General features: G+C 38.1%; 2 protein-coding genes across 3 annotated transcripts in view; both read left to right on the top strand.

Moving 5' to 3' along the window:
* Positions 1 to 7,696, top strand: part of LOC140161734 (uncharacterized) — a 52,842-nt gene extending 45,146 nt beyond the window's left edge. Inside the window, exons 7-11 of the mRNA XM_072185031.1 lie at positions 16 to 381; positions 1,458 to 1,841; positions 3,265 to 4,077; positions 5,723 to 7,620; positions 7,652 to 7,696. Coding sequence (XP_072041132.1) covers positions 16 to 381; positions 1,458 to 1,841; positions 3,265 to 4,077; positions 5,723 to 7,620; positions 7,652 to 7,696 — 3,506 coding nt within the window. The remainder of the gene's footprint in view (positions 1 to 15; positions 382 to 1,457; positions 1,842 to 3,264; positions 4,078 to 5,722; positions 7,621 to 7,651) is intronic.
* Positions 7,697 to 7,779: 83 nt separating this feature from the next.
* On the top strand, positions 7,780 to 26,716 carry LOC140162641 (uncharacterized). 2 transcript variants are annotated; one of them, XM_072185917.1, is made up of 9 exons: positions 7,780 to 10,120; positions 10,846 to 11,136; positions 13,398 to 13,676; positions 14,470 to 14,721; positions 18,487 to 18,756; positions 19,791 to 20,048; positions 20,975 to 21,223; positions 22,887 to 23,120; positions 24,265 to 26,716. In XM_072185917.1, the coding sequence occupies exons 1-9, from the start codon at positions 7,801 to 7,803 to the stop codon at positions 24,270 to 24,272; spliced, it is 4,161 nt and encodes a 1,386-aa protein (XP_072042018.1). In that variant the 5' UTR covers positions 7,780 to 7,800; the 3' UTR covers positions 24,273 to 26,716. The 2 variants fall into 2 exon arrangements, with proteins under 2 accessions (XP_072042018.1, XP_072042019.1); XM_072185918.1 differs by lacking the exon at positions 19,791 to 20,048.
* Positions 26,717 to 27,711: the final 995 nt, after the last annotated feature.

Here is a 27,711-nt window from a genome sequence, read left to right as displayed (position 1 = left end):
TTGACTCTTTTCTAGTTGGGTGTACCGAATATGAGTACAGATGTGCAGATGGCCTAACGTGTATCGAGGAACATTTACGGTGTGATTTCTTCGATGACTGTCCTGATGGTAGTGATGAAGCCGACTGTTCTGAATGTGCTGAAGGATTGTATAAATGTCCTAATGGAAATTGCATTCCCGAAGAGTATCGATGCAATTACTATAACGACTGTGAAGACAACAGTGATGAGATTGACGGGTGTGCATGTGATAATCCAAACATGGAATTTAATTGTACTGTTGGTGGATGTGTAATGAGTACATGGGTCTGTGATGGCATGGTAGATTGTATCGATGGCAGTGATGAAGCAACAGATTTATGTGGCAAAACAACTGAAATTAGTATGTACAAGTTTTGTTTCATTATTGGTCATAAAATCAATGGGAAAGGCTTCTTATACAATATAATAAGTTAAAGTAAAGAGAAATGCCAGTATCATGCACCAGAAACATAATTAAATGGGGCAGAGGGTGGCCTAATGGTTAGGACAGGTTGTATCAAAAGTATTGGTACCCATCAGTTTCCAGTTATTATGGACAAGACTACCAGAACAAAATGCAACATAGGAGCTACCTTATTTATAGAAAAATGTTATGAAAGGTCCTAAAACTATAAATCCTGGGCATTTCAAGTGGCTCCAATGTTACATTTTGAGGAAGCAGGCTTGTCAATAAACACCAAAAACGATGGGTACCAAACATTTTGATACAGCCTGTACTTGCCTTTAGTACATGAGGTCCTGGGTTCAATTCCCGGTGGTAGAGATTTGCTGGGATATTGACGTGGGGAGAACGTCAGAAATTAATTGGCAATTCAACAAAAAGCATTTAATTGTATAATTTTTAACCCAAGCAAAAATGCTACACATTTATGCGCTACTTGGTCGTATATAGCTTAGGCTTTATTTTGCTCCTTCTGCATGTTCTAAAAATGGAGCCATGGTAACGAGAGCACATATTTGTAGTCCAAACTGTACCAAATTATTCAAAAGCTATAGGCAGTGGTTAGATTTCGTGATTTTGATATTGGTATGGGTTAGGGTTATCTGTGGACCATTCGTGAAACGGAAACGGATAATTGTCTATAGACACGATAATTTGTGATGCCAGTTTTCGATTGAAACTTCGACTTATTTATTACATTAGCTTTTTTGTTGTTTTTTATACAAAGTCTCCGGGTTAGTGTTTCGAGCATCATAATCGCTGCATAATGTCAGTGATAAACATTAGTATTCCGCATAAATTGAGATTTTGAGATTTTTGTGACTGAAATAATAGATATTATCAATAAATTTAACCAATTATTGTAAACGTAAATAGTCTTAGTGATTAAGTTTTCCACGTGGACTTTAACCCTCCTACTATAAAATAATGAAGATGCTCCCTGATATGAAACTCCTGTTTCCTTTCAATTTAAGGTTTAACCACAATGACAGAAGTAACATCTACGAAACCAGCAGATACCACAAAGATATTAAGTACAGCGGTACCAGTTTCCACTTATTCACCAACGACAGCAAAAATATTGGGTACTACGGATGCATCAAGTACAGCGAATGTGTTGGAGACCACAGAGACATCACGCACTACAGAGCCGACGGGTACTACAACATTGCTTAGTTCAAAAGAAATATTGAGTACCGCAGAGACATCAAGAACAACAGAAATATCGGATACCACAGATACAACAAGGACATCAAACCTATCGGGTAGAACAGAGATGCTCAGCTCATCACAACAAGCTCAGACACGAGAAACTAAACATACAACAGAACAAATGGAGAACAGGACAGAGATATCAGGTACAACCGAACTAAACATCTCAAAAAAAGTAACTAACCCCCTTAAATAATGACTATTATTCAAAAACTGCTGATTATTACAAAGCTGTAAAATGCGTTGGAAACGCAATTTATTTCTGCACATTGTGACACCTCATTTGCAGCAAATTGACTAAATATTGACGTCACAGCGTACATTTAAATCAGATCTGTGTAATGATATCTGAGTGTTTTTGTATTGTAAAATTTTGTATGTAAGTGCAACTTTCAAATCTGGACCTCACTACATTAAATTGATCGGTATTTTATTGTTTTCTGGGCCATCGTATCAAATGAGGTGTCAAAATGCGCAGAAATAAATTTTCTAACGAATTTTACGGATTTGCAATGCAATAGCCCCTTTTTAAGTAATGGCCATTATTTAAGGGGGTTAGTTACTTTTTTGAGGTGTTTATTAGGTACAAGGGACAATACCTGATCATTACAGCAATATTTCTATGAAGCTTCTATTTTACGTGAATGCAATATCGGTGGTTGAACAAACAAAACTTATTATCAGAAACAATCAAACAAACAACAGACAAACAAAAAACGTTTTTAAAGAACGGCACACAAAACACGGCTTAAGCTGAATTTATACTCGATCGCTTTTGCAGAAAAGCGATTTTCACGCATACTCAATGTTTACTTACATTTCCAGAGCGTCAAGCCGATCAATCCATTCAAATCGCCGAGGCAAAAACGACCACGCTTTTGTAAGTTGAAGAAATCTCAACTTCCCTGCGATATCGCTTGACCCGTGAATGCGTCAACCAATCATATACAACCATCTGAATCTATTTTTTTGCTAATTAATTTACCTTTCTTGATTATTAATTTTTGGTGATGAATTAATTAAAAGCAATAATTATTGACAGCAACTGATGTTTTAAAAATGTATTTTGTGGCATTTAGAATATTTTAATTGTCGACTGCAATCTCCGTGATAAGTATAAACGCAAAAGCGACGAGCGATGCATCGCAAAATTCGGCGATTGCCCATCGCTTTTCAAAAGCGTTTAATCGCAATCGCTTGGCGATTGAGTATAAATTCAGCTTTACACGGATGAACCGACGTTGCGACTGAAACTCTCAGTCGTTGGTTTGAGCGTGACGTGCTTGAGGCAATATGGGTGAGGGCTGAGCTACCATCATTCAACCCTGGAAGAGGCGTACGGGCCAAACTTTCACACGGCTGGGACAGAATCATATAGGGCATTCCTCGCCGACTGTCATCAACACCGGAAGTGTCCGGTACTTAAGGTCATTTGCATCACAAACCTGAAGACTGAAGGTTTCAGTCGTATAAAATAGGTATGTCTGGTTGACAAGAGTTAAATAAATCTTTTCTTGAAAATCGTCAAAATTAAAGAATACGTGTTTCGACCTTATTACTCTTTCGTAGGTGCATGTGATGTAGACGAATTCAGATGCGATAATGGTACGACGTGTATTCCTGAAGACTTCCGTTGTGATTATTACCCTGACTGTGAAGACTACAGTGATGAAGTTGACGGTTGCGTCTGTGATCCGCTCATTGAATTCGAGTGTACTACAGGTGGATGTACCAATGGTACATTTGCGTGTGATGGTAGATTGGATTGTCTGGATGCCAGTGATGAATTCAACTGTACTGAGTGTGCTGAAGGATCATATCTTTGTACCAACAATAACCATTGTATTCCTGACGAATGGCGATGTGATTATTATAATGACTGCCAAGACAACAGTGACGAAGTTGACAACTGTGTGTGTGATCCGCTCATTGAATTCGAGTGTAGTACTGGTGGATGCATCAATATTACGTGGGTATGCGATGGCAGACCAAATTGCTTTGATGGTAGTGATGAAGTCAACTGTACTGAATGTGTTGAAGGATTTTTATGTACCAATGGCTACTGCATTTCTGAACAATTGAGATGTGATTCCTACGATGACTGTCCAGATGGAGGGGATGAATCCAACTGTACTGAATGTGCTGAAGGACAATATCATTGTACTAATGGCAAATGCATTCCTGAAATTTGGAGATGCGACCTCTTCAATGACTGTGAAGACTACAGTGATGAAGTTGGCTGTCCGTGTGATGATCCAACAACTGAATTCAATTGCACTGCTGGTGGGTGCATTTTGATAAATTACGTTTGTGATGGTGTTTACGACTGCATTGATGCCAGTGATGAAGCACCAGATTTGTGTGGCTATACAACTGAATTCAGTATGTCGTCTTGTTTTTCATTGTTGAAGTAAAATGGAACAAATTTTATTTTAGCTGCGTTATACAGGAAACATAATTCACATGGGTTTTAATATAGTTTGGCAAGCAATTTTTTTTTTACAAAGTTTTTCTACAAAAATGGCGATAGTGTTACACAGCCAGACAGGGACGACTACTACACGTTTTTTGATATGATTCTTTCATCCACGATACGACAGTTTTGTTTGTCGTATTCCATTCTCCAATCACAATACACAGTGATAAATTCCAGGATTCCAAGAAGGAGACCAGGCATATTGTGGTAATACACACAAAATTATAGTCTCATCCTGTTGCTTACCCCTTGAAAATAAAGATTCTGGCGTCAGCCGAAAGTTCGTACTTAAAAAAAGCGCAGTGATTTATAGTGCGCTACGCACAGGCACAACGCCTAAACGTTGATCCACGAGCCTCAGCACACTTTACAGGTTGTCACTGACCACTACGGCCCCACATCATTCCATAAACCATTTAACAACAAATCAGGGACTTTGCTGCTACACAAGAGCTCACACCCTAGACATTCCACAAATAACCATAGCAACCAGGATCAGCTCCCCGAGTTTCGCACGGGTTACAACGCGACAATTAGCAGTAAGTTCCTTGTCCTGGGGGATTTCAAGCTAACTCAATTTTCCACGAGAGCATACTAGGCACCGCCAGGGTTCGAACCTTCTACAATTAAAACGTTAGGCCTGTGATAGGATCTCAGATATGTTTCATTTATTAATGGCATGAACAACAGTTTATCAGCAGGTGGGCAACACCGAATTAGTAGTACTGCTATTTGCGCATTATGATAAGTTACCCGGTAAATACACCACTTTAGGTTACAATGTGCACAGGTATCATTTTAACCGTCGTCTAAGTAAGCATTTTTCTAACATCCTCTAATGAGCCGGGGACCTGTAGTTGCAGCTCCTCTGCATTTAGGCTCTATAAAACGTCTGCTATGGGTACATATGAGTTTCTGCTTTTCATTGATATCAAAATAAGCAAAAGTATTCCTAAAATAACGTCATAATCTACCAGTTTGCTCATAAATCACGCAAATTGGACAACAAAAGTGTACTTGGGTCTCAACACTCCCTACCTTTAAAGTTAAAGATCACCCCACCTCTAGGTAAAGTGTATTTTGTTTCGCTAAATTGAGCGCAAAGGATGGTTGGACAATATCATGATGTCGCTTGGCATTTAGTTGAACGTTTTACGTCAACAGAACAAAATCATGAGGGGTGAGTAGCACATACACTTCCCTTCGTTAGACTGCAAAAACGATAATATGGATGATTATCATTTGACACCTCTAAGCCCGCCATTGCAAAAAGGCACAACTAACATATTGATCTTTTTAAGGTAAACGATTCAAACGGTGCTCAGCCTATGTAGACTTGTGCATAGTAAACAATCCTAATTTGGGTATTTAGTGTTATATTTTGCATAGGTAAATATCGTATCCATTTTACCATTCCTGAAGGGACCACTTTGCTTAGAACGTTGCGTTTAAACTACCTTTACAATAATGTATTATACAGAACATCTGATGCGAGGCTAGAGCATGACCTATTCGTTGAAAGCATTTTTTCTTTTTTTTTGTTTATCTAAGGTTCAACCATAATGACTCCAGTGGCATCTAAGAAACCAGAATACAAAACCACTGATCTATCAAGTACAGGAGATGGAATGGAAACAACAAATCTACCAACAACTGGTACCACGATTTCATCAAGTACATCCAAACTATTGCGTACCACAGAAAATATCAGTTACACGCAACAATCTCGTACGACATATACAACTCACACAACCGAGGGATCGGGTACCCAAAAGTACTCAACATACCAATCTCGAGCAACAGACACTACCGACACAACAGAGCCACCTGTTACCCCAAAGAAAATGAGTACATCAGAACAATTGGGCACCACACAAACTGTCAGTTCAACACAACAATCTCGACCAACAGACACTACCGGCACAACAGAGCGACCTGTTACCCCAGAGAAAATGAGTACATCAGATCTATTGGGTACTACACTAACTGTCAGTTCAACATATCAATCTCGAGCAACAGACACTACCGACACAACAGAGCGACCTGTTACCCCAGAGAAAATGAGTACATCCGAAAAATTGGGCACCACACAAACTGTCAGTTCAACACAAGAATCTCGAACAACAGACACTACCGGCACAACAGAGCGACCTGTTACCCCAGAGAAAATGAGTACATCCGAAAAATTGGGCACCACACAAACTGTCAGTTCAACACAAGAATCTCGAACAACAGACACTACCGGCACAACAGTGCGACATGTTACCCCAGAGAAAATGAGTACATCCGATCTATTGGGTACTACACAAACTCTCAGTTCAACACACCAATCTCGAGCAACAGACACTACCGGCACAACAGAGCGACCTGTTACCCCAGAGAAAATGAGTACATCCAATATATTGGGTACTACACAAACTGACAGTTCAACGCAACAATCTCGAGCAACAGATAGTACTGGCCCAACAGAGCGACCTGTTACCCCAGAGAAAATTAGTACATCCGATCTATTGGGCACCACACAAACTGTCCGTTCAACATATCAATCTCGAGCAACAGACACTACCAGCACAACAGTGCGACCTGTTAGTTCAACACACCAATCTCGAGCAACAGACACTACAGGCACAACGGAGCGACCTGTTACCCCAGAGAAAATGAGTACATCAGATCTATTGGGTACTACACTAACTGTCAGTTCAACATATCAATCTCGAGCAACAGACACTACAGGCACAACGGAGCGATCTGTTACCCCAGAGAAAATGGGTACATCTGATCTATTGGGTACTACACAAACTGTCAGTCCAACATATCAATCTCGAGCGACAGACCCTACCGGCACAACAGAGCGACCTGTTACCCCAGAGAAAATGAGTACATCCGAACTATTGGGTACTACACTAACTGTCAGTTCAACATATCAATCTCGAGCAACAGACACTACCGGCACAACAGTGCGACCTGTTACCCCAGAGAAAATGAGTACATCAGATCTATTGGGTACTACACTAACTGTCAGTTCAACATATCAATCTCGAGCAACAGACACTACCGGCACAACGGAGCGACCTGTTACCCCAGAGAAAATGAGTACATCCGATCTATTGGGTACTACACAAACTATCAGTTCAACATATCAATCTCGAGCAACAGACACTACCGGCACAACAGAGCGACCTGTTACCCCAGAGAAAATGAGTACATCCGATCTATTGGGTACTACACAAACTGTCAGTTCAACATATCAATCTCGAGCAACAGACACTACCGGCACAACAGAGCGACCTGTTACCCCAGAGAAAATGAGTACATCTGATCTATTGGGTACTACACAAACTGTCAGTTCGACATATCAATCTCGAGCAACAGACACTACCGGCACAACAGAGCGACCTGTTACCCCAGAGAAAATGAGTACATCCGATCTATTGGGTACTACACAAACTGTCAGTTCAACATATCAATCTCGAGCAACAGACACTACCGGCACAACGGAGCGACCTGTTACCCCAGAGAAAATGAGTACATCAGATCTATTGGGTACTACACTAACTGTCAGTTCAACATATCAATCTCGAGCAACAGACACTACCGGCACAACAGAGCCACCTGTTACTCCAGAGAAAATGAGTACATCCGAAATATTGGGCACCACACACACTGTCAGTTCAACATATCAATCTCGAGCAACAGACACTACCAGCACAACAGAGCGAAATGTAACCCCAGAGAAAATGAGTACATCCGAAATATTGGGTACTACACAAACCGTCAGTTCAACATATCAATCTCGAGCAACAGACACTACCGGCACAACAGAACGACCTGTTACCCCAGAGAAAATGAGTACATCCGATCTATTGGGTACTACACAAACTGTCAGTTTAACATATCAATCTCGAGCAACAGACACTACCGGCACAACAGAACGACCTGTAACCCCAGAGAAAATGAGTACATCCGATCTATTGGGTACTACACAAACTGTCAGTTCAACACACCAATCTCGAGCAACAGACACTACCGGCACAACAGAACGACCTGTTACCCCAGAGAAAATGAGTACATCCGAAATATTGGGTACTACACAAACCGTCAGTTCAACATATCAATCTCGAGCAACAGACACTACCGGCACAACGGAGCGATCTGTTACCCCAGAGAAAATGAGTACATCCGATCTATTGGGAACCACACAAACTCTCAGTTCAACATATCAATCTCGAGCAACAGACACTACCGGCACAACAGAGCGACCTGTTACCCCAAAGAAAATGATTACATCCGAACTATTGGGTACTACACAAACTGTCAGTTCAACACAACAATCTCGAACAACAGACACTACCAGCACAACAGAACGACCTGTTACCCCAGAGAAAATGAGTACATCTGATCTATTGGATACTACACAAACCGTCAGTTCAACATATCAATCTCGAGGAACAGACACTACCGGCACAACAGTGCAACCTGTTACCCCAAAGAAAATGAGTACATTTGATCTATTGGGTACTACACAAACTATCAGTTCAACACAACAATCTCGAACAACAGACACTACCAGCACAACAGAGCGACCTGTTACCCCAGAGAAAATTAGTACATCCGATCTATTGGGAACCACACAAACCGTCAGTTCAACATATCAATCTCAAGCAACAGACACTACCAGCACAACAGAACGACCTGTTACCCCAAAGAAAATGAGTACATCTGATCTATTGGGTACTACACAAACTATCAGTTCAACACAACAATCTCGAACAACAGACACTACCAGCACAACAGAGCGACCTGTTACCCCAGAGGAAATGAGTACATCGGAACTATTGGGCACCACACAAACTATCAGTTCAACACACCAATCTCGAGCAACAGACACTACCGGCACAACAGAACGACCTGTTACCCCAAAGAAAATGAGTACATCTGATCTATTGGGTACTACACAAACTATCAGTTCAACATACCAATCTCGAGCAACAGACACTACCGGCACAACTGAGCGACCTGTTACCGCAGAGAAAATGATTACATCCGAACTATTGGGCACCACACAAACTATCAGTTCAACACACCAATCTCGAGTAACAGATAGTACTGGCACAACAAAGCGACCTGTTACCCCAGAGAAAATGAGTACATCCGATCTATTGGGAACCACACAAACTATCAGTTCAACATACCAATCTCGAGCAACAGACACTACCGGCACAACAGTTCGACCTGTTACCCCAGAGAAAATGAGTACATCCGAACTATTGGGTACTACACAAACTGTCAGTTCAACACAACAATCTAGAGCAACAGAGACAACGGGCACCACAGAACGACCAGGTACCCCGGAAAAAATAAGTACATCCCAACAGTTGCCAACCACCAAAACGGTCAATCTAACACAACAATCTCGTTCAACTGAGACTGCCCAAACAACGGAAAGACCGGGTACCAAATCGAAATTAAGTACAGCCGAATTATTGGGCACCACAACATATTTCAGTAACACAAAATTATTGGTTACCAAAGAGACTTTAAGAACAACAGAAGTATTGGGTGCTACAGAGACAGTAGGTACATCAAAACAATTGGGTTCCACAAATCGACCGGATACAACGGTAACATTAAGTACAGGCGGATTATTTGGTACCACAGAGCCATCCAAAACATCATCAAAACTAACACCCCCACCACCAACCTTACCACCTACACGACAAACAACAAAAATACCACAAACAACAACGCCATACGATGCAACAGAACTATTGGGTACAGCGGATACACCTGTCACAACTGAACCATTGGGTGTCACTGAGACATCGAGTACATCTGAAATATTGAATACCACTGACATTTTCAAAACAACAGAAGTTTTTGGTTCTATGAAAACATCACGTTCAGCAGGAATATCAGCTTCTACAACAATCGGTACCACGAAAGCATCAGGTATGACCATTGGATTAGAGTGGGTGAATTTGGTCTCCGCTATGTTTTTGTGGCCCCAATAGAGATTAAAAAAACAAACAATGTGATTATGTTGCAAAATGCGAGCTCGTTAGGCATTTTTGCCCGATGAGTCACATATGCAACGTTAACATGGCGGTGAAACCTTCCGAATGAGTGACAGTCCAACATGAAGTTGTAAATTTTACAAAACCCAAATTTTCACGGTATTGTCCAGGCTCAATATAATTTGGACAAAACCTCATGAAAGGCCTAATGGATGTGACAAAACCAAATATCACTTATTATTTAGTATCTTACAAGATCTCACAAAAATTTCTGCATCTTCTTCAATATCTTGTCAAATATTTTAAATGACTATTTCAGAGACTATTTCATTGCTGTTGGTCGATTGAATGATTACCATCTAGGGTTTCTAGACCTTACCAATGTCATTTTGTTCATTTGGGATGATATTTCTAGTAGGTAAATCATATATTCTGGAAAATGAGTTTTTTTAAAGTTCGGCTAGAGTTCGTTTCGTGTTTCCCACGTACACATTCGTATTTGTTTAATATATTCAATAATATTATTAAAAAATGTGAGTGTTGTTGATCAGTTTTAAATCTACATGTCTATTCCCAAAATTTAAACATCTCTTCATTCGCTATTATTATTATAGTACTCATCACTATTATTGTCATCATTATCATATCTTCTTCTATTAGATCCTATGACTATAATATTCGAAGGACAGGTGGTAGCCTATGAGATTCCTGTTCCGATTACGTGGACCTGGTCACTAGCGGATCCAGCAGGCGGCTTTCAGATTAAATTTAAATCAATAGGGACTGATATGTGGACGGTCACGTATGTTGAAGCACACGAGAGAGCGGTTTACTTGGACGGGTTAATGGAACGAGAAAAGTATGACGTGCACGTATCCGTACTTTCCTACTTCGCCACTGTTGCCCCAACAACTCAGTTGCCTTTAACAACATCAACAGCAGCTACAGCAGGTTTGGAATGTTTTATTTATGGGTCTGTTTAAGGCCAGAGTAATGGAAGACACATTCGTCCACACCCGAATTTGAGATTTCTTGATATTTATCAACACTAAGATGTATTCTTTCACTTGAAACTGATAAAATACAACTTGCTAATATTTACTCGTATTTTTGCTTGACTTATTTCACTCTTTTCAACTCTAAAAAGTCACATGGCTCAAGACAGCCTAGTAAATTGGCGGGAAATAATGAGTCAGAAATGCGCGAATGCGAAATGTTGTGATTACGCGCGCGATTTGCGTCGCGTGATGCGGCGCAACTCTGCGCGTATGTCCAACGCAGTCAAGGCGCATTCGGTATGTTGTTAACACCAGCAAATGTGTGTAAACAAAACAAAAAATTTCACTCAAAATGCCGTTTAGATTTTTTAATTATTTTGAATTTTGGCGCACTGAAAGCAGACATTATAGATTCATTGGTGCAAAAAGATGCATATTTAGACCATGCACCAGATACAGCTTTTACAAGCGTGAAAGTCTTACCGTTTTAAAATATAAGGAAGTTTTGTGCATAATTTTGACATTTTTTTACTAAAACGTCGATTTCTCAGAGTTCACTTTTGACAATATTGCAAGATTTTTGTGACAAGATAACTCAATAAATATGCAAGCAAAAGGAAAACTTTTTGCACTATTGTTTAAAGTACATCAAAGTCTAGGGAAGGTTTTCTCATTTTTTCAAAATATTTGTTTTAAACAAAAATATACACCGTTATCTGCAATATTTAGCTTAATAGAGTGACAAAATTGCTTTCAATATTTCATAAAAGAGACGAATTTCGAAAAAATAAAAAAGCCTTCCCTAAGTTCATGTCTCTTCTTCATGAAAAGCTAACTGAATTTTTTTTTCTTCCGACCGGATTTTTTTCTAAGTTGTCACAAAAAAATTGGGGTAAAACAGTGAATTTGTGTGATTTTTTCAAAAACTCGAGATTTTTGAACAAATCTGACGTCACCATGGGATTCCTTGGCTCGTTTCCTTTCCAAAAATGTATAGTGTTATATACTTTGGACATATAATTCAGAAATAATGATGCCCGAAAAGGTCCATGTTCTCTCCCATTACTCTGCCCTTAATTCAAAGTTGTACTAAGAAAGCAGATATAATATTTTCATGCCCATATTTTTGAGACAATCCTTCTTTCAGCAAATTCTTTCAGAAATTAATGTAAAATAATACTAGTGTAATGATATATTTTAAAATATTTTATTACATTTATTTTTAATATCAAATATAATAATGAACATTATCATATTCACATATTAGGAAACCTCCCATCTTGTGTAAAATTGAATCGATTACTTAAATAATTATCTTAATAAAATGCTGAAAACGGTTGCAAATCTTACATTTTACCATGATGATTTGTGTCACGAAACAAGACAAGTATCACAAAAACAGGAGCACTTATATCTCTTTTTATGGTCAATTTGGACCCGTAGATATGACGCAGTCATACTGATTGTTAATGTTTAATGGGTTGAAGACGTTAAGGTAATACCGATTTGCGTCAACATTTGCGACACTTCTTAAAAACTATACACAATATAAAAAGGGTAATATTAAGGATCAGGGAGATTCACCTTGCTTTGTGGCCCTTCCGGGCTATTGTTAAATTGGAACCAACTATCGTATAACTTAACTATGGGAGCTTGCCAGCCCTGCGGCCTTGCAAAGAGGAACTTACCTGACTTCGGCCTCGATTTCACGTGTGCCTTAAATGACGCATACGTTATATTTTACCCCTTAATTCCCCTTATTCTTCAAGATATGCCTTCTTTTCGTGGCTTATTTACAGTTTAATGTTGATCGCTATCCATTATTAATTCCCCTTATTCTTCAAGATATGCCTTCTTTTCGTGGCTTATTTACAGTTTAATGTTGATCGCTATCCAATATTTTTTGTTTTGTTATATGGGTTCTATTTTGCTGATCGACAGAATTATAACATAATGGAGTTTGAGCAAATAAATAACTGATACAAGCTTATACAAACAAGTATTATTGTAAGACCAATCTATTGTATTGACATATTTTCGGCTGTGTCGTATTAATTTTGCTTTCATCAAAAACACTACATATGCTTGTAGACGAGGTTTTACGGTATTTCGTTATCTCCAATGAATAGTTATAAGATTTTCGTGTCAAAAGCCTGTCAACGTTGACTAATTAGTATTATTTTTTTATTGTATTTTGTTATTTCCTTTTTAAAGATTCAAACGTTATATACGAAGGATGGATGCAATACTATGGTGATTTACTCCGGGTGATCTGGTCATGGCCAAGTACGTCTCCAGTAGACAGTTTTAAAATTGAATATAAACTAACTGGGACTGATACTTGGACTGTCGAATTTACTATGGCAGATGAAAGACTGTTTATTTTCCAGGGGATGCCGGAAGGAATGTATAATATACGAATTTCTGCCGTTCTGCCTCTTACCACAACCGTTCCAACAACATTGCCTACCACAACCGTGCCAGCAATACCTGGTATGTGTAATTTAAATAACGGTTATAAGGATGACTTCTTATCAATAATAATAATAAAAAATAAAAATAAAATAAAATAATAATAATAATAATAATAATAATAATAATAATAATAATAATATGGGCATCTCCTTAAGATATGATGCAAGACTACCAAGTGACAGGTGATGGACAATACACATACAAAAGAATAGCAATTTTTTAAAGCTTACCAATCTAGTTTATTCTACAACAAGGGTCTCTGAAATTTTGACGTGTCATGAAAACTTTAATTAAAAACTATTTAGCGACGGAAATACAAATATTCAATGATGATGAGAATGATGATGATGATCAGGCCTTGAAATAAGAAAAAAAAATCCAAGGGTCCTCACCAATTTTCATGGGTCCGACCCGGACCCTTGCCTTTGAAATTTCAAGGGTCCTCACTAATTTTCAAGACAATTGAAAAAACTGGGTTGAAAACTTGATGGGAAACTAAAATGAAAGTGTACCGAGGGAGCTGGACGTATTATGTGAACCAGATTTTCCAGTGGAACAACTAAACTAGGATTTTCTGCTCTTTGCTTGGTTCAATTTGTACGGGTCACGCGGACCCGTACTGTAGGAAATTTGCGGGTCCGCGCCTACTTTCACGGGTATTTAACGCAAGGACGCGCATTATTTCAAACGCTGATGATGATGAAATGACGATGAATTTTTAATGTTGTATTTTAATATTGTTGTCATTATTATTGTTGTTATTGTTATTAGCATAAGCACTTAAATTACAGTTATTTATTTCCTTTGAAAGATCAAAATGTTCTATATGAAGGATGGCTAAGGAGTTACGGAGATTCACTATGTGTGAAGTGGACATGGCCAATCGAGATTCCTGTAGCTGGCTTTAAGATTGAATATAAATCCACTGGTACTGATGTGTGGAATATCGTAAATGCCGAGTCAGATGAAAGAATGAAAGAAATACCATTGTTAATGAGAGGAGAGGCGTACGATGTACGAATCTCTATCGTTCCGAATATTACCACAAATGGTCCGATACAAGGTATTTTAAGTTTTTAATTTATACCTATTTGGTATGTGGCATCGTAGTGGACTATCGTCTTAGTGGCCTCCCAAAATGGACCTGGAAGAGGTTTTGAGGCGTTACTAATCCTATGCTACTTATCCTTTGCTGTCACCAATATATTGCTTACTCCCCAGCAAACACAAAACGTTTTCGACATCATTCGCAAAAGGTTATAAAAGGTTGTCAGAAACCGTTTAAATGTCGGGTTATATTAAGGGTATATTAAGAGTATACAACGTTTTCATAACCTTAAAAAACATTTGTTGATAATCTATGGCTCAGCAAACAAAAATGTTTTACAGATAATGTTTAAATGTCGGGTTATATAAAGGGTATAAAAACGTTTTAATAACATTCCAAAAACATTCTTGAAAATTTAATACAAAACATTCTGAACAGAATGTTATTTTGGGGTTGAAAAAATATTTTGCGAAAAATGTTTGCCCAAAATATTTTCAATAACATTTTAAAACGTTTTCATGACCTTTATATAACCCGACATTTAAATGTTCTTAAAAGGTTTTGAAAAAAACATTTTAAGAACATTTCTGTGTTTCCTGGGTTCAAATATTTTAACATAATGTTATCTAAGTATTGACACAATATTTGGCAAAAATGTTTGGAAAAATAGTTTACAATAACATTTTTTGAAAACATTTAAAAATATTGTTGTAGTGTGTTTTCATACAAAACGTTTTAAAACGATATCATGACCTTTACATAACCCGACATTTTAATGTTATTAAAACGTTTTTACCTAAACCAAAAGCCAAAATATAACTTATTTAAAACGTTTTTAAAACGTTTTTGTGTTTGCTGGGTCGCTTGCTTAGGTTGACTCTTGTAGTAGGACCCCGCAACGGCTCTCCAAACTGCGATATCCAGCATACAATAATTAACCATGCCCTGCTGTCATGCATGCATAATTATATACACTTTTCTCAAATTCACCACGATAATATTTCTTTTTATTCTACACCCTAATTCTTTTGATAAACGAATCTCTAAGAATAAAATTAAGCTTAGATTAAATTCATTGCAAACAAGTTTTCCTGATTAGTCCTAGTTTCTTTCATTAGAGCAATTGCGTCAAGCACAAAATGAATCTGTTTATCATTTCTTAGGGGCGGCTTCAAAACTCTACCGGTCGGAACCGATGAGAAACCGCGGTTGAGATTGGAAGCCGTCCCTTATCATTCAGCCAAGTCATATTCACATCACTGTACTGACACATTTCACACCAATTGCCGCCTTCATTTACCTTTGCTAAACTAGGCCTATTTACCTCAATGACTAACACAATACTCTCAACATCTTGAGGGTAAATTAAGTAAGCAAACGACTGATTAATTATTAAAGGGCATATATATTGCTCGGACAAGTTTAACTCCATTCGAAGAGAATAATTATTACATTACAATTACAATTACATTTTATTTGTATTTCTCCTGAAAAAAAGAAGAGAAATAGTGTTGGTAAAATGCGGCCTCGTACGGGTCCTTCCCCGTTCGAAGCGAAATGATTTTCAAGGCAGCGGGCTGAATGACGTAAAAAGCGGACTTTAAAGGGGAGAGTGGGGTAATCCCGAACACATTTTCATTTAAGCCTATATAATAAACCATACCAATATGTGGGTAATATTTTAATTATAAGCATGCTCTCATTAACTAAACCTTAATTAATAATAGCAAGAAGATATGATGAAACAAAGAAAATTGCGTTTTTTCGGGATTACCCCGCGGTCTGGGGGTAATCCCGAACGGTACTGGAAAGCTCATTGAAGAATCAATTTGGAGTGTTAAAAATAATTGAATTTTTGATTATAACTTTTAATTTATTTCTAGAACCTCGATGAAAGATTAGTTCATATCCAGCTTATGATATATATTATAGCACTGTAGATCAATGCAGATAAAAACATCTCACTCATGGCGGTCGTTGGCGATTACCCCGCACGCGGTATCATTACTGTTTTCTATAGCCGTTCGGGATTACCCCACCTCTCATGTATTACATTTTCTTACTTGTACTGATAGGCTATAAATATCAACACGATATGGTCATGCCATATCTTTAAGCAATCGTCCTATTGTCTTATTCATTGTACAGTCCACCCCTCTTTATCACTACAATATTTCCTACGCATCCGAAACCGATGATCAAAAGTCAAAAGTGTCTAATTTCGTTTTTAATATCTTGTGAGAAGAGCCACTAACCTCTTAACCCAAATGTGCATTCTGTGAATTTATCTTTGTAGTATAGCTTTTGCTGCAAAGTAGTGTGAGAGCGTCACCTTTCTCAGGTTAGCTACAATAGCAACGTTCAGGATTACCCCGCGTTCGGGATTACCCGCCGTTCCCCTCTATCTCAACTTTCCTGGTACATGTAGTACATAATAATAATACATAATAAGTACAATGTTGATCACGCTGAAATTCTAAGATCTTGAAGGAACATATTGCTCTAAAATATTATCTTATTTTTTATTTTTTATATATGGAAAGGTTTCTATACAAAAACGATTCTCTTATAAACCGTCATGCGCACAAGTTCCACCTCGATACACCTGAGCACACATTTTCGTCCTGGAGCTTCCAAGCAGAGAACAACAGGCAGTGAATGTCTCCACCACACGGTTGAGTACATAGCAATGTACGAGCTGTGGAGCTTCTAGCTGAAAAATGGGCCTCTTTGATTGGCTTTTGTCGAAACCTCAAGTGTTCCCTTCATCCACTCAGACTTTTGTTATGTCAAATGAAAGCTAACACTTCCCCCTAAAAACGCTTTTCGTCACTAGGTCAACATATAACGCAATTCAATGTTATAGCAAGGCGAATGTGGAGAATCTGTTGAAAACTATCTATCCAAGCACATTTTTGACCAAAATGTAGGTGTTAAAAGTCCAACCTCAAGTGTTCCTTACAATATTTTTCAATTTTTATGTCCTTAAATGAAAAAGCACACTTATATTGTTCATATACTAGCGTCACTAGAATGAGCAATGGTCAATTCTCTTTAAATTGCAAATCTCGTGCAGAAAGTTACTATTTTCGCCTGTTTTGTCATACGTTTGTAAATTCAATGAACTGTGACTTTTAGAAAAGAGTGCTTACAAATTGATATGTGATGATATACATATGAATTGTAATATCAATTTACTAATATATAATAATGAAGCGGCCTGATTTTATCCATATGTTTAAAAACCATTAAATTTGTAATACTTGATTCAGAGGTTTTTTTTTCTGAGAACAACAACATTATACGTTCTGTGCATTGGGAGTGTTTCTCTCAAAGCGGGCACATTTCATTTCATGACGTCAACTTTTTTCTGGGTCAAATCTGTCTCGTTCAAAGGAACTCACCGCTTACAGTCTTTTTTTGCGGAATATCGATTTTAAACGTCTTATTTTCTCAAAAAAGGAGTCATTTTTTTTCAACACACCGTAGTCTATCAGGCCTTGAGCTAATGCGATATTCATCGATCATACGATCATCTCAAAACGAGGTTCAACCAGCAAAATGCGTGTTGTGTGCACGTACGTCTAACGCGTACGCTTTGCAAAAGTCTTCTGACGCGTTGCTAGAAAAGCGTGAAAAACAAAAATGCATATTTTGCGCATGCGTTTGCAGGGAGAACCTCGTTTTGACAGTAAGATGGCGGATCCGTGCAAAGGGCGAATAGTAAGGCGACAACTTCCGTAAAATGACTACTCGTATTGTAATCGCTCTTTTTATTAGATCCTATTATATTAGAAGGATGGATGATAGCGTATGAGACACCACATCTAATAATGTGGACTTGGCCTTCCACGGATCCTACAGGCGGCTTTAAGGTTCAATATAGATTGTCTGGGACTGCTACCTGGAATGTCACGTATGCGGAAGCAGATGAGAGAGCCGTTTATTTGGAGGGATTAATGGAAGGAGAAAAGTATGACGTGCTAGTCTCCGTTGTTCCCTACTTCACCACTGTCTCCCCAACAACGGAGTTACCGTCGACAACAACAGGTTTGTAATAGAAGACTTAAGAAACAAGTATTTTCTTCTGCTCGATATTTTAAGACAAATTATTTTCGGTATCGGTGTTTTATTAAATCATATATCGTAGCCAAATGGCCAAATTACATGTACAATTACAAAGCAATTATACGCATTAAAACATTAAAAAGATTGAACACTTACAGAAATTTAAAAGACATCAAAAACAAATTGCACACAAAATATTAACTTTAACAAATATTGCACATGTTTTGGAAAACGTCAAAATATATTAAATTTCAAAACAATTATAATAAATATTGACAATAAAGAATTATTATAACAGCTGCACCAGACCATAAAAACAGCATTCATGGCACTGAGGAACAATCCGAAGAGGAGATTACTGATTTAAAAGATCAACAAAATATGGGATAGGACTCAGCCGAAAGCGCTCGGGCCTGGCACGGAATTTGGAAACATTGTGGGAATTACTCAAATTGCGACCATGGCTCTGAAGTCTGGTAGGAGGGAATAATGACTGTGTTCGTTCATTTTTTTAGGCAGTCCTTCAGCAAACCTACGACAGTGTTGCAGCCTCCTATCAGACAGGGAGTCAAGTTTACAGCTGAGCAGCGCATCATGATATGAACTGTAATCTCCTCCCAGGATTGTTATACAGGCTCTTTTTTGAATAGACTCAAGGTCTTTGGATTGCTTAATTGAAATACTAGAATGCCACACAACACTAGCGTACTCAAGAATCAGTCTAACATAACCTAGTCCGGTATCTACGGGTAGTTAACGATGACCCCCCTCACAGGACTCTACCAAACCAACTTTTTAAATTTTGTTGTAATTTAACATGTACTGGGCATTACAATCATTCAAAAAGTAGAAATTCGAGAAAAATTGAGGGCGTCGCCGTGGAGCAAATCACACATTATGGTTTAAACTGGGTGAGCCGAACGGAACTGATGCAAAAAGTTAAGGAGGGATCTTAGCCAACTTTACTCAACCACCACCAATAAAGTTCGATCTGTTTGTTTTTTCCCTTCTCAAAGATACATACATTATTTATGAAGGATGGATATATTGCTATGATGGTTCGTTCGTTGCTCATTGGGCATGGCCAAGAGACATTCCAGTAGATGGGTTTTTAATTCAATATAAATTAACTGGGTCTACTACGTGGAATAGCGAGTATGCTACAGCAAGTCAAAGGATGTTAACTATAGTAGGGACGAGAGGAATGTATAATATACTGATATCTACCGCTCGGTCCATTAGCACAACCGCCCCACCATTAGTAGCGACGCAAGGTAGGTAAAATGTAGCTGCACATTTATGTCCTTGGCCGGAGTGGCCTCGTTATGGTCTACATTGAGTCGCGCTAGCTTCTCTTACGATAGCAGTTCGAGTAAACTTACGAATGCACGGTGTTATGCACCTATTACCAGCATAACTAAAATACATTATTGTGAATTCTTGGCTCTTGACTAAATGCACAATATGTGCATGTTAAATATTTGAGAAATAGGTATGTGCACAATACATATCTACTCTCTTACGCAGGGAAAGATATTGAAAATGGTTTAGGGTCTTTATTTAACAAGAGAGCCAAACAAAAAGATAAGAATTCAATAGGCGGGTAAGATTGATAATAAAATGGAGGTTCATTCGACAGAGACTGAAACTGAGAATAACAATAACTTAATAAAGACATTGAATATGATTTAATTCTTTTTCCAAAGGAAATGGCGGGTGCTTATTTCTTATCAGATAGTGAAACAGAGGGGAGTAATAATTTAGTAAAGATATTGAGAATAGGGTCTTTCTTTCCGATCAGATGATCAGAGAGCCAAACGGAGAGAAACAATAAGTTACAAAATTCTTTTCCATTCAACCATCCTCTCTGTTTGGCTGTCTGTTTTAAAGCAGACGATATTTGTTTTGATATATTTTTAAATTATTCTATACTTTGATCGACTCGTAATCGGCGGGAATTGTTAGGCTTTTACCACTACGCCGAAAAGTAGACCCACGTTAAGTTTGATATAGTTGACCCGTCTGATCTAGATTGTGCGTGTTAAATAAAGTAGACAAAGTATAGGACTTCAATTAATAATTTGTGATGCTTCTGGTGAGGTGTCACAAGGCAATTCTCAAATATATTGATATTAATCCGCGATGTTATAAGGCCCGTCGATTACGAGCTGATCAAAGTATAGTTCGTTTCCTTTTACAGATCCGACTGTCTTATATGAAGGATGGGTGAGGAATTTTGATGATACGTTTTTGGTGGAGTGGACGTGGCCAATTGAGTCTCCAGTAGGTGGTTTTCAGATTGAATATAGATTATCTGGGACTGATCCGTGGTGTATTGTGTTTGCCACGGCAGATGCAAGAATGATAACGTTGCAAGGGGTGATGAGAGGAGATGTATTTTTACGGATCTCGACCATTTCGCTTAATGCCATAACAGACCCGATACCAGGTAAATACAATTGAAGACCTGAGCGCAAGAAGACCGTAAGTCCACTTGGCCCCTCAACATGTATACACTAAAGTTACGTATAGTTTCTTAGGGTTTTATAATGTTTAATACATGTTCCAGGGTGAAAAGATCATGAAAGGTTGTGAAAGATTGGTTTTGGCCCCTGAACATGTATAAAACATTACCAAACTATACGAAACTATACGCAACTTGAGTGCATACATGTTGAGGGGCCAAGTGGACTTACGGTCTTCTTGCGCTTAGATCTTGTTATAGCTATACAATAGATGACCTTGTTCAAACACCATTTTTGTGATTCGGATGGTTTTCTTTTCTTGTGCGGTCCATTAGTTTTTCTTGAAGTCTACCAGGTCATAAAATGTGCAAAGAACGGATACGACTAAAATAATTAGATAATAGGAAAAAAAGTAGAAAACTACTATTAAACCAAACAATAGAAAGGATCTTGCAGATAAACTGCCCTTCGACTGAGACATGCAGCAAAATATTCAAAGATCAAAAATTACTTTGGTCTCGGCTCCAGAGGTCACATGCCCAAATGTAGATATACGTATCATGTGATATCTCTGCAAATAAAGCAGCCTCATGGCCCTAAGTCATATACATGAGCTCAATTAGCTCACATGCCAAATCTTATCCAAAATATATCGACATTGATACCACGTGGCAAATTTCATGAGCAACATGAGCTTTATTTTTTCATTGGTTCCTTCCGTTTTAAGTTATATGCAAATTAGCTAGCTAACATAAAAATACAATTAGTTGGAATTCAAAATAGTATTTAGTTAGGCTTATTTTTTACCTAAAGGTTTGTGCTTATTTTCATTTTGTGCTTATTTTCAAGCCTCTTCTTATGTTGGAGAATATAGGCAGATTGCATCCTTTGCCCCGAATATAGGCAGATTGCATCCTTTGCCACGTTCCCCTGTGCTGCTTGTCTGTGTTCCTGTGGGAACCAATTAGGTTTAGCCACTTTGAAAGTGACTTTGTCACTATCTGGCTATCCCTGCCAGGGGTTCTCTTGTCCTTTGTTTTTGTTCCTGGTTAAGGCATGCCATCTCTCTAGTTTCTCCAACATGGGTCGATTCAATGTCTTGCTATATGACCTTCCACGGTTTGCATTTTATATTTTTTTGCACGTGTAATTTATATGTAAGTGTGTAATTTTGATATTGTGCAATATTTTATACGTGTATGTGTTTTTTACTGGCAAATAAAATGGTATGATATGATACTCACATGTTGTCCAAAGTGTATCTACATGGGGGTCAAAATGCCAAATATCCAAAGCATGAGTACTGTATCTTTATTTTTTGATTAGGCTGGTTTTGAATTAGCTGATTAGCATGCTCAAATTTTCAGTTCGGTTCTTTGTTCAAAATAATGAAAGCTTAGACCTAACAATTGGGTGCTTTTTATTTGCAGTGCTTTGAAGAAGGCGGGCTAGGGATTAAGGGGTGTTATACTGGGTTAATGGATATGGGTATCATGGTGGGTTGAGGTGTCATGGTTGATTAATAGGTGTCAAGGTGGGCCAAGGGGTGTCATGGTGGCTTAAGGGGTGTTAGGGTGGAAGTCACGGGCATAGATATTCGTGTTTGTTCAAACGCAGCTGTGCCATCTAGTCTTTTTTCTGTTACAGGCACGACCCAGCTAATTTCAAAGACAATCCAATCCCCTAGTGATGTTATCATCATATATTGGACTTGGCCACAGGAACAAAACGACGAAATTGCGGGTTTTCTCATCCAGTATAAGATCAAAGGGTCTAGTGATGCAATGAACACAATGACAGCTGCTCCAGAAGACCGACAATTAACACTATCGGAAATAACGCCGGAAACAGAATACTTGATTACAGTGCAAGCTTATTTAGGTCAGTATAAAGTTCAAAGTTTATTTCAATTCTACCGCCATCATTTCCTAATCTGTCTTCAACTAGGTCTGATGTTACTAAAATATGCAGCGAAATGTTCAATTCAATTATCGGTGGGATGTAATAAACTTTTGTTTTCTGAGACTGTTTAAGACTTTGTATTCAATCTTCCAAAGAGGGCTTTATTGGGACGATGTGCATGCGTAGTGCGCACAAATTGTATAATTTACACTATTTTGGGTCCATTTCTGGTCCAAAAACACCAGACCTACCGTCATGCAGCGGCGTAGCGTCATAGGGGCACGGAGGACACGTCCATCCCTCGATTTGGAAATTAAGAAAATCCCTTAAAAGGGAAAAAGGGCTTGTGTCCCTCAACCAGTTCCGGTGCCCCCATCATGATTGTTGAACCCACTCCCCCATCTCATCTCTATCATGGTCGGTGCCCACCACTCCTAGGATGACTAACGCAACGTCACTGAGACCTAGGTGATGGCAGATTTGGATATGTTGGTGGTAAAATTTAAAGAAAATCATTTCTATATGGAATCGAGTGCACACGACTGTCGACAAAATTGGACATTGTACACTTCACAACATGCTTCAACCCTATTTGGCTTGCATACTGATTAAAGTGTTTCAGATTCATGGCAAAGAGACGTTGAATACCGATGTTCTTGAATGCGATGTATTGCTCACCCCTTGATATGCGATGGAAACGTATTTGTGGCAACAACTTCACTGAAAGTGCGATTAATTAATGTCATATTATATTATGTAATAAGAGCATGCAGAAAAGAAGAGAGGATATCATTGCATGTAGCGGTTGACCTCTCCTCCGCGATAACAATATGTTGAGGATGAAATAAGAACTCGACCGGCGGTCGACAGCCGGTTCCAGACGGTTCCGTCCGGTTGGAGCCAGCTTCTATTGTTCTAAACAATGGAACGCGGTTCAACCGCCGGCCGGAACCGCCGGTCAACCACCAGTCGAGTTCTGATTTCATCCCTTGAATAAAACCTACAGGTTGCTTAATCTTCACACCTGCATTGCAACAAACAATATGGTAACGGGTAACCTTTTTGTTATTAATAACAAGTTGTCTCTTTTCCTGTCTGTCTTTTCCTGTTGATCATATTACAGGTCACTAAACGTAATAGCAACTTGTGATGAAACGTCTAATAACTTTGTTATACTCAGCAGCTGAATAATTGAATTGTAACCAAGAATAGCAGTACACGACTGGATAACTGTGGATAACAATCTCTTTAACAGTAATGTGAATATAAATGTAAATAAATATCAACACTCTGCAGCTGAAAAACGTAACCGCATCATCCAGCAGGATAACAAACTATACTTATAAGATTCCCTTTGTACCCGCCTGCACAGGTACACCGTCGCAAGGTACCTGACTGGTACACACAAGTACCTACACCGTACCAATACTGCTACTGCACAGGACCCACCAGCAGCGGTACTGCACTGGTGCTACACTGGTACTCCCCTGGTACAGCACAATACCACCCAAGTACCTTGGCAACGGTGTACATGCGCAAGCGGCCCAATTGGAATCTTGTAGTGTAACATGTGAATGAAATATGTAATATCTACCAATAACACAGCACCAGAAGAGACGTTATCAATCGAATATAGTGGCATCAGGCTGAATAACATTTAGCGAGTTAAACCGCAGCGTATGTGTCGGTTGAACAAATACGGACTGTAGTTTAATATCAACCATTTTTATATATAACACTAGGAATTGTAACATATTATCAGGGTGGGATTTTAACATGGAGTTGATTTTAGCTGCGGCGTCGCATTTTGTTAATTTTTCTTCTTTCTTTAACGGCATTACATTATAAATAACTTAATAATTAGCCTATGTATCTGTCCCTCTGGAGTTACCTATTGGACTTATTTACTTTTTATCATCTCAGTCGAGAAGCATCTTCGGGCTGAATTGTCTATCATTAGCGGTAAACTGTTTATCTTGGAGAGTGAGATGGCCGAACTAGGTCTTAGGCGCTGCGCAATCGTCGCCCTGGGGAATACGATCTGCGAGAGTTGGAGCCTCAGGCGTGTTATTGTCTTCTCTCTCAAAATGTTCTCAATTTTTACTATGCTATATTCCGACACATGTTGGTAGCTTGCGGGTAGAAATGCATATATGTTGGAAATTTCAAGGGTATCGATTATTAAAAAGCGAAACTTACTAATGTTATGTTAAGTTGGTCGAAGCAGCAAAAAAAAATCGATTTTCATTATCTTAGTCAATATATTGTTGAAAAATAACACTTTGATGTTTTGCAATAGTTCACTCTACAAATGATATACCTAGAAAACTTGCTTGATTTATTGCTGTTAATGAGTTATGTACGTTTTACAAAAGTATTGTTGTTTCAGCCCTCTTTATAACATAACTCAAGAACCACAGGACCTACAAAACTATATCTCTGATATTTGAATTCTTCTACACACTCGCTATGAAATGATCAATGCAATTTTTGTCAAAGCTCACTACCATTCGCAAGATGCTGTGAACTACCAAGTGGTAACAGTTTAAAGTAGTTGCTAATGTAACCATACCATTTTTCACTATGATGTGGCAGTGGCGTCAGTGCGCATTTCATTGAGCGTTACATCCCGGATCAAACTATATTTATGTCTGTATCCTGACAATATTTCATCGTGCATATTTAAAGTCATTTCTGTACCATGAAACTGATAAAGCGTCGTCCGTCGATATTAATTTCGACTATTTCCCTATTTTTTTCACTATTTAAAGATCCTACAACAACAACAACAACAACAACAACAACAACAACAACAACAACAACAACAACAACAATAACAACAATAACCATAACAACACCGATATCTGTAGGATATTAGCGGCTCTGGAACATCACGAAAATAAACGTAAGTGTTGGACAATTTCGATTCATTATTTAGTACCAACTAAACTGTTAATTAATCTCTCTTCCAAATAAAATGCATTTGTTATTTCTAATTATGTTTTGATCAACCTACATGTAGAACAGGGTTGCCTGTAGTGTACAGGGTTACTCTGATCATTTTAAACTTATATCACAGATTAGTAATTATTATACTTGAAGAACGAAAAAAGAAAGAAAAACCACGAAACAAAAAGATTGTGAAATGGCACCAATTGATTTATGAGGCCAAAAGTGCCACGGGAAAAATGGAAAATTGTGGGCTATATTCCAATTGAAATCCATACATCCCCTATGGAAGACATGACCGTACTCATCCACATAGGGAGTGAGAATTTCAAATGGGGTTACCTGAAAGGGTGATTCCATTTGAAATCTACACACCTTGTGTGTGAGATTAAGGTCATTTCGTCCACAGGAGGTGTATGGATTTCAACTGGAATGGGCCATTTCACCTGTCACAGTGACCTGCATATGTGGTATATAGTTGGCTGATTCTATTATCTATACTATCAGATGACATTGCTATGAACTATACTTATTCTTTATTCCAGACAAATATATTACAAATTTTAAATTGAGTTCTTTTGTTAGATATTTAGTTGTACCTAACTGGCAATAAAAGTCCAATTTGATATCTAGTTTTATTTTTTTGTAATTAAGGTTTTTCTCAGTCTGTACATGCTATAGGCATATTTTAGAAAATTCATTTTATATTCTAATCAATTACTAATTATCTACAACTGACATAAATTAGTAAGATTAAGATTAATATCTTAGCCTATTAGACTCGCTGCTTTGACTTGTGCCATATCTTGACATTTAGTGACTGCGGTTGTATTAAAACATGCTTGTTTTTCTCTTTGCCACCTAAAAGTAGATATATATCATTATGTCACCTTAATACTATTGGGTTCAATTCAGAGAAGGTATCTTGCCCTTCCCATAATCCTTTGCAACATGACGCATTACCTCATTACATCATATGACACTGTTATTACTGTGTACAGGATCACATTGTTTTCATTTTGAAAATAGACTGGCTAAACATGGGTCGATAGTCCAGAGATACTCATAATTTTACAAGATCTGGATGTGCTCTGTTCACTGAGGTACTTTTTGTCACTATCGACCCATGTTGTACTAGATAGCAAATCAGTACATAAAATTGTTATTGATGAATTGCATTGTGGGAAGTGTAAGACATCTTCTCTAGGTTCAACTAAAGGATGTGGATTTGGTTATGTTGCAATTTGAAAAACAGGACAATATAATTGTGTATTATTGAAAATTGTGATTTATTTTTTTCCAATCATCATATGTCCTGTCTAATGAACCGTCACCTTTGAAAAACAAATTTATCAAACTATTCAAAATAATAAAATGTTCATATATACTTATTGTCTCCTAAATTGCAATGCTACTTTGTAAAATATGAATACAGCTCACTTGGAGAGTGATACCCCGTTCGGTTAGGTTCGGCTAGGTTACCATGTACATTATTGTGCAATGAATGCTGTATAACACTTTTCACAAGGTACCGTCTTCCACCAGGCTGTTTAGAAGAGAAAGGTAAGATGTTTGAAACCTACAGTTTAAACTCGGAGTGAAAGTCGCTTCTTTTGCTTTG

The sequence above is a fragment of the Amphiura filiformis genome, chromosome 10 (assembly GCF_039555335.1).
Source record: "Amphiura filiformis chromosome 10, Afil_fr2py, whole genome shotgun sequence".
Lineage (NCBI taxonomy): Eukaryota > Metazoa > Echinodermata > Ophiuroidea > Amphilepidida > Amphiuridae > Amphiura > Amphiura filiformis.
The sequence above is the reverse complement of the archived record's forward strand: the minus strand, read 5'-3'. Positions and strand labels throughout refer to the sequence as shown.

Bases quoted from the DNA above. Each gene is read 5' to 3' on its own strand.
- LOC140162641 (XM_072185917.1), top strand. From the start codon at position 7,801: ATGAGTACATCCGAAATATTGGGCACCACACACACTGTCAGTTCAACA. The intron at 11,137-13,397 runs GTTTGGAATGTT...TCCTTTTTAAAG, and splicing joins ATCAACAGCAGCTACAGCAG to ATTCAAACGTTATATACGAA. The intron at 20,049-20,974 runs GTAGGTAAAATG...TTCCTTTTACAG, and splicing joins ACCATTAGTAGCGACGCAAG to ATCCGACTGTCTTATATGAA.